This window comes from Mustelus asterias, chromosome 2 (genome assembly GCF_964213995.1).
Source record: "Mustelus asterias chromosome 2, sMusAst1.hap1.1, whole genome shotgun sequence".
Classification (NCBI taxonomy): Eukaryota; Metazoa; Chordata; class Chondrichthyes; order Carcharhiniformes; family Triakidae; genus Mustelus; species Mustelus asterias.
The window spans coordinates 142,886,574-142,894,701 of record NC_135802.1 but is presented as its reverse complement, the minus strand read 5'-3'; the positions used below and the strand labels follow the sequence as shown (position 1 = coordinate 142,894,701).

Here is an 8,128-nt window from a genome sequence, read left to right as displayed (position 1 = left end):
TTGCTGTACAGAAGAAAACCCGACTGCAAACTACAAGCTGTGACACACAATCAGTTGAGAATGTTTGTTTCCAAGAGGTGACAGACAGTCCCCGTTAACAAGTGTAAACGCATTCAGGTTCTTGTGCTTGACCTCTGACCTGGCCTCTCCAACATCCATCCTATCGCTTTCAACCACTTTCCACCGCCAACTTTCAGTCCTCCCCACAATGCCCTTTTATTTGCACGCTTCTGATGTCCTTTGCCCCCCCTCCCCGCCACCACCTTGCACCTCTGGACGCAGAACAAGAACTTTTAATCTTTCCCCAATCCCATTCCACCCTCAGCACGCAACCCCCTGCAATCCCCCCACCCCATCCTCTGGTGAGCAAATTTTCCATCTCCTTTGAATGAGCTGAATGTCACTTGCATTTCTCTCCGCACTTATCCATCTGACCGCCATCTGCCATGATTTCCCCCGTCCTACGGAACAGACCACTGATAGACTAAGACTTGCTGAAAAATGTCTTGTGGTATTCATGCACATGCACAGTTCCCAGGGTCTTGTATAATTATTCTTTGCTCGTGTATCTGCCGCCTCTGCTCAGACCCAAGAGGCCAACCGCTTAGACCCAGGAGTCGGGTGAGGCCGGGTAGTGGCTCGTCTCGTAGTTTAGCTCGCTATAGGGACGGGCAGCAGAATAGAAATCAACATAATTGCCAGTTGACTTCAGGCCGAGATGCATGTTGTATTCACTGGCCGCTGGGCGACTGTGCACTTGATCCTCAAAGAAAGAGTCATCGTAATTTGCTGTCGAGTTTTGATAGGGCTGATATGTATCATAGTCTTTCCTACTGGGTTCTTGTGCAGCAGGCTGTGATGAGACCTATTGAGAAGATGATACAGGTTATAATTCTTGTTTCCTTTTAACACCAACAACTTGTATTATTTCAATGGCTTTAACATATCAAAATGAACCTAAAATTTGACACTGAGCCAAACAGCGAGAGAGCAATGCCGTTGACCAAAACCATGCTTAGATCTTAAGGGATGGCAAGATGGCACAGTGGGTTAGCACTACTGCCTCACAGCGCCAGGGACCCGGGTTCAATTCCAGCCTCGGGTGACTGTGTGGAGTTTACACATTCTCCCCATATCTGTGCGGGTTTCCTCGGGTGCTTCAGTTTCCTCCTACAATCCAAAGATGTGCGGGTTAGGTGGATTGGCCATGGAAAATTGCCTCTTAGTGTCAAGGGGATTAGCAGAGTAAATGCGTGGTGTTACAGGTTAGGACCTGGGTGAGATTGTTGTCGGTGCAGGCTTGATGGGCCAAATGGCCTCTTTCTGCACTGTTGGGATTCTGTGATTCTGTAATGTCTTAAAGGAGGAAACAAAGATAGAGAAACTTAAGGCTGGGGTGGATTCCTGAGATTTGGGCCTTGGCAGCTAAAGGAATGGTTGCCAATGGCGATGCTATTAAAATCCAGGATGTGAAAGAGACCAGCATAGGAGGAGTGCAAAATACTTCGGGCCGATTGTAAGGCTGGAGGAGATGACAGAGATCGAGGGGGTGAGGCCACAGAGCGATTTGAAATCAAGCCTGAAAATTATTAACATTGTTCAGCTGTAAGCCTATGGAAGTCAGTGTGGACAGGAGTGAAGGGGATGTGATGTGAGGTAAGTTATGGAAGGCAGGTTTTCCTTGAGTTTAAGTTTGTGGGGGTGGAAGATGGAAGAACAGCTTGAAGTGCATTGGAATAATCAAATCTAGACTTAACAAAGGGATGGGCGAGAGCTTCAGCAGAAAATGAGCTAATGTAGGATCCATGACATTATGGAACTAAAAGTAGGCGAGCTACATTATGGTAGTGATCAAATAAATCACCAAGATTGCGAACAGTCTAATTCTGCCGCAGATAGTTGCCTGGGACAGAGATGGAATTGCTGGCTAGGGAACACAGTTGGTGGCAGGAACCAAAGGCAATGGCTGAATTTTCCAGTGGGCGCCTGTGGGTCTGTAGCCCACTCATGACACCAGTGTGCCCACCAGCACAATCTTTCAGGAGATGGCCTTCTAGTTGCCTGCCCTCTCACTGGCCTAACTATTAAGGACAAAGGGTAGCGCAGGAAATGTGAGTCTTTCTTTCCTTTGTTTTTTCATACTTTGCATTTGATGAATGTGAATTTTATACTTTGTATGAGCTCCTGGTAGATGAAGGGTCAATTTTAGAAATGTAAGGAAATAACACTTGTATGACTTGAGTTAATTCAGAATCACAATTTAATGGGGATTGATGGTATGAACTGAACATGAATAGGAAAAGGGACAGATGCCTGAACCTTCTTACCAATTATTACCAAAGAATATACTTTAAAATATAACAATGGATGGATTGTGGAGCTGTAATAAGATAAATGTAGGGGTCAGCAAAACTGTTAGTATTGACAGATGAAATAACAAGATCAAAGCATAATGGCAACATTACAACATCAGGATTGGCCCTGGCTACAGAGGATTAAAATAACAAGGCAAAGAGGTTCATTGCACAGATTTCAAACAGACATAGGGTGAGAAAAGGAGTCACAGGTCGGCTGTCGCCATTAGTCAGGGAGAAGCAAGAACCATCTGAACTAGGATACCGATTGCTTTTGTTTGTTAATTGTAGCTTTTGTTGATTAATATATTTCCCTGATACATCATTGCCTCCTTGTCCAGAATGCATCTGAACATCTTGCCGTAGGTTTCTGAGGCTGGAGGCCCAATCAAAGAGCCTGCAGCACAGGGCTGGGGCAGAATGGTGAGCATGAGGGCGTCTCAACATCGGAGCGCCATGCAGAGAAAGCAGCAAAGAAAGAGGGGAGAGCCGATCGGACACTGGAAAGGAGGGGAAATCTCTCTGCGGTACTAATTTCAGAAATGGTCGCCTTTCATTCTCACAGTTTCTGGCTCTGATGCCTATCTGGCTGCCCCTGAGAGAGACTACCTCTAATGTATGCCCTCATGCTCAACAGGACCCCGTCCCCCCCACCCCCACAGCGTCTTGCAGTGGCAGAGGAGACTGCCAGTGGCCGGCAATAGGATCCTCTGGTCCCGCCGCTGTCAACAGGTTTTCCATTGTTCGCAGTCCCTGCCATTGGGGAACCCATGGTGATGTTGGGGGAGGGGGGGGGGGGGGGGTAGTTACCGTCGGCTGGACTGGAAGCTCCCGCTGGCAGGAATAGCTGGAAAGTTCGGCCAATATTTCCATTCCACAGGCAGAGTAAGTTTCCTGGAATGTCATCACCCTCCCCCACCACCCACATTTGGGAATAAAGTAAATTTTCCCTTTCTCCATGGGGCTGAGTTTTTTTTAAAATGCCCAGCGACCTTTCCTCTTGCCATTGTTTTGTAAATGTCATCTAAATTACATTCAAACACTTGTATATGATGTCACTGAGGCAGAAGGGTGAACAGGGTTTGTTTTCTCTCCAAGCAAAGCAAGAGAATAAAGGAGCCAAGCTTGAAGCGAGACAGGAAAGGTGTTGCGATTCAATGCAGAGCTCAAATCTTTTTTCACACTGATGGCTGCTGAAGGTCAAAGACATCGATCAGATGTTCTGTAAAGTGTGTAACAGACCTGGTTGTGCTTGGTAGCTTCAACAGGAGTAGCATAGGAATTCCTGTAGCCTGATCCGGTTACTACAGAAAGTTGAGCTGTTCAAATAAAGAAAGAGACGCAATTAAAATGGTTGAAAGTTCCTGCCAAGGCTTGTTGTACTGTAGGCCATGTAAGCATTGGCTAAATCTTCTTTGGCAAATTGCGTTTGTTGATCTTTCTACACATCCATATCCTTACCTCCACCTGAAGTTTTGCTTATTCTCATTGGGCACAGTAAGAAGTCTCACAACACCAGGTTAAAGTCCAACTTTATTTGGAATCACGAGCTTTCAGAGTGCCGCTCCTTCATCAGGTGATGAAGGAACAGCACTCCGAAAACTCGTGATTCCAAATAAACTTGTTGGACTTTAACCTGGTGCTGCAAGACTTCTTACTGGGCCCACCCCAATCCATCGCCGGCATCTCCACATCATGGCTATTCTCATTGGGCACGATCTTACCTGCTGTTCAAGCCACGCTCCCGCTGCAGCGAGGTCGGAGAATTTGACGGCCAGCCAAATCTCCATTCACTGCGGTGGGATGGGAAAATCCCGCCGGCGTGAATGGTGATAAGATTCTAGCCATAATAGGTGGATTGGCTGTCTGTGTGGAGTTTGCACATTCTCCTCGTGTCTGCGTGGGTTTCCTCCGGGTGCTCCGGTTTCCTCCCACGGTCCAAAGATGTGCAGGTTAGGTTGATTGGCCAGGTTAAAAATTGCCCCTTAGAGTCCTGGGATGCGTAGGTTAGAGGGATTAGCGGGTAAATATGTGGGGGTAGGGCCTGGGTGGGACTGTGGTCGGTGCAGACTCGATGGGCCGAATGGCCTCCTTCTGCACTGTAGGGTTTCTATGATTTCTATGATAATCTCTGGGGCTCCTAAGCCCCGACTGAGCATGATGCCATTTAAGCAACACATCCTGATCAATGTGGTGATGTTCTGAAATATAGATCTAGCCCTTTGCCCAATGTAATTCATTCTGGGATCCCAGTATTGATGATCTTACCAGCGGGGATCTCACGCTATGTAGCACGTCATTGCAACCAATCCCATTGGTCCTGCCACTGCTCACCAACACATGATTTTAAAAAATCTTTTACAGAATGTGCACATTGCTGGTTAGACTAGCATTTGTTGCCCACCCTTAATTGCCCTTTAGAAGATGGTGGTGAGCTTGGGGAACATTCATTTCTTGAGTGCAACAGAGGAAATAGGGGTGAGTTGCATTATGTTGAGTCTTTACATTGTAGAAAGGTATGCCTGGGCTTGAGCCCAGAACTGGCGCACAAAGGTTTTACCCAGCTCTCCCATCCCAATGCATCTGAAGTATGCCAAATTTTAGGGGAACTGGCTGAACCATACTGATTATTTATTTGTTCTTAGTGTGATGTCCGCACCCTTTAAAAAAGGTTTTTTAAAAAATCATGCTCACAGCCTTAGGTGATGCTTGGATGGAGAAGAAGGAAAAGAAACTGTGTGCGGCTCAGGTGACAAGGGTTTAGTTTCATTTTAGCTGCAGTGTTAGAAACATAGTTGAAAGAAGTCTCTCTCTCTGTTCTTATTTTGAAAGTTTTACCAGTTAGCTGAAAGCACATCTTGTTTGCCATCCTGCAGTTAAAAAATCTGTGTTTTGGTGTTTTGGGGAGCTGAAGACCACAAGCTGCTCTGAGTTTTCAAGATCATTTGAAATCAGCATTCGACCCCAGTATCACGTGAGCATTAGTCTGTGCTGTGTCAAACCTGTGAAAAGGGTTTTTGTTGTCTATGGGTTTGGTTTTAAGTGGAACACATTAGAGATATTTATTAAGAGTTATACACTATAGTGGTTGTTTTGTTTCTTGTTTGTAATTGGTAAAAGTTCTTGCCAATTTTCTCACTATACACGTTAACTATATTCATAAATTTGTTTGATAAAAGCTCCCCAGTGGGTCACTTGAATTATTCCTGAAGTGAAACATCTCATGCTTATCCTAGTCAAATTCAAGACTCAAAACTTGTGGTTCAGGCGGGCTTCATAAAACACTTTGGAGTTTCTGACCTGAACTATAACATTAGGGTGTGGCTGACAGGACAATGCTGCGATTATTGCCTGGCCCCTCTGTGAGGGTATTGGATCTTACCCCACGAGAAAAATTCAAAGTCCGACAGAACTGTGGAATGCCCAAGTATATCAACTTTGGGAGACTACAACCGGAAACCCAAACAGCTGATGTGCTGCTCCTGCTGAGATCTTCCAGTGTCGCAGAACAATGGGGTGCAAATATTGCCACATCTGCTGATGTCACTGGTCTCAATAGCAACATTGATGGCGCAGCTTTAATCTGAAGGTGTAAGTGTGTGGTTACAGGAGTTGAGTGAGTTTGAGCTTTATGCACGAGTTCTTCCAGTGTTGGGAATGCCAGAGAAACAGGGTAAACAACAACAACAACTTCCATTCATATAGCACCTTCAATGTACCTGAATGTCCCAATGTGCTTCCCTTGAACAAAATCAAACTAAATTGGACACCAAACAACATAAAGAGATCCTAAAATCCCTACAGTGCAGAAGGAGGCCATTCGGCCCATCGAGTCTGCACCGACCACAATCCCACCCAGGCCCTATTCCCGTAACCCCACATATTTACCCCGCTAATCCCCCTGACACTAGGGTCAATTTAGCATGGCCAATCAACCTAACCCACACATCTTTGGACTGTGGGAGGAAACCGGAGCATCCGGAGGAAACCCACGCAGACACGGGAGAATGTGCAAACTCCACACTGACAGTGACCCAAGCCGGGAATCGAACCCGGGTCCCTGTGATGCTGCAGTGCTAACCACTGTGCCACCATGCCGCCCGTATTAAGATATTAAGTCAGGCGACTAAAAGGTTGGTCAGCAAAACAGTTTTGAAGAAATGGTTTGATGAGAAGAGAGAGGTAAAGTGGCGGAGAAGCTTAGGGAGGGAATTCCACAGCTTAGGGGCCAGGTAGCTGAGGGCACAGTGGGCTGTGGGATGGAGAACCTTACAGAGACTGGGAGGGGCAAAAATATGGAGGAACTTGAACACAAGGTGGGGTACTTCAAAACTGAGGTGCTGCCAAAGCAGAAACCAATGTGGTCAGTGAGCACAGAAGAAATAGATGCAGAGGACTTGGTGTGAATTAGGATGTGCGCAGCAGAATGTTTATAGAGTGCAGAAGGTGGGTGGCACATGACAAGAGAGCATTGGAATCATTGACTCTGCATGTCAGAAGCCACGGGTGAGAGTTTCAGTAACTTAGACAGCGACAAAGACAAGGTGATAAAACATTAGTACATGAATGTCAGCTGATTGGAGAATCAGCTTGTAATTTATATTACAGCTCGCTTGTTTGTAATGTTCAGACACTGAGGTTGGACATTACCATTGGCCGAAGATTTATAAATTTATAAAGCCTTTCTCCATTTCTAGCCTCGAAGGGGTCTCCCACTTCCTTCATCCCACCATTGACAATTGTCTAGGCTTTAAGATCTGGAATTCCTTCCCTAAACTTCACTGCTTCGCTATTCTCCTTCAAGATGCTCGTAAAACCTACCCCTTGCCTGTCTTCATGTCACATTATGTGGCTTGATGTCACATTTTGTCTACTCCTGTGAAGCACTGGCTGTTTTAATACATTAAAGGCACGACATGAACACAAGTTGAGGAGTTAATAATAAAAATTGCACATGCACTTAATTACAGATTTGTTACTAATGCTGCACAGTGTGATAGTAAATCCCTAAATCTGTGTCACATGCAGAGATCTGACAGTACGCTAACACTGCCATTGCTTCACATGGCTCATAGACTGATCTATTCATGTATTTACACTGTCACCAGATTTTGTGGTTTCACTTAAAGCATTTTAAACATCTTCTGGCCAAATCCCAAATGGCTGGATGAGTACATGGACCCCCCCGCAAGCCCCCACCCCCATCCCCTCACTCCACCCTGGTGGATCATGCAGCTGTACAGTCCTGTGAAGTCTTCTGTACTGCCCCTGTACAGTGCAAAATGAGTTAACCTCGAGTGGGTTTACAGTGAGACACTATGCCTGGAATTTAATGAGAGCAGGAGGGGGCCCAACATCCGCCACAAATATTGCAGCATCGCTGCCAAACAGATCGTTCAGAGCCCCAAGGGAATTAAGTTCCCAAATGGAAGAGGAAACACTGTCTTCTGGGCTCCCGAGTCCACAAGGAACATATAGTTGTAGGGCTTCCGCTAGTGGAGCAGAAATCCTATCCCTGAGAGCTGCTGGCCTCGCCATAACCAAAAGCTGATGACTGTTGCTGACGATATAACTAGGCCTTAGGCAGGGAACCCTGGAGAAAGGTGAGAGCGGGTGGGATCGAGGATTCAGGGAGAGGGTTGCTGGTGATGTGGGAGGAGGTGGGAGGTCAGAAGCAACGCAAGAGGCTTGGATCTCAGTGGGCCAAATTCATCCCCACCCATACTCCCCTTCCTGAATTGGGCACTGAACGTCTTTGAATCAGGGTCCCACGT

General features: G+C 46.2%; 1 protein-coding gene across 3 annotated transcripts in view; it reads right to left on the bottom strand.

The window, feature by feature from the left end:
• Nucleotides 1–604: 604 nt before the first annotated feature.
• Nucleotides 605–8,128, bottom strand: part of ctnnd2b (catenin (cadherin-associated protein), delta 2b) — a 778,554-nt gene continuing 771,030 nt past the window's right edge. For all 3 annotated transcript variants that reach the window (XM_078229049.1, XM_078229027.1, XM_078229038.1), the window contains 2 exons: nucleotides 3,597–3,673; nucleotides 605–865 (listed from right to left, as the gene is read on the bottom strand). In XM_078229049.1, the coding sequence (XP_078085175.1) occupies nucleotides 605–865; nucleotides 3,597–3,673 (338 nt within the window). The remainder of the gene's footprint in view (nucleotides 866–3,596; nucleotides 3,674–8,128) is intronic.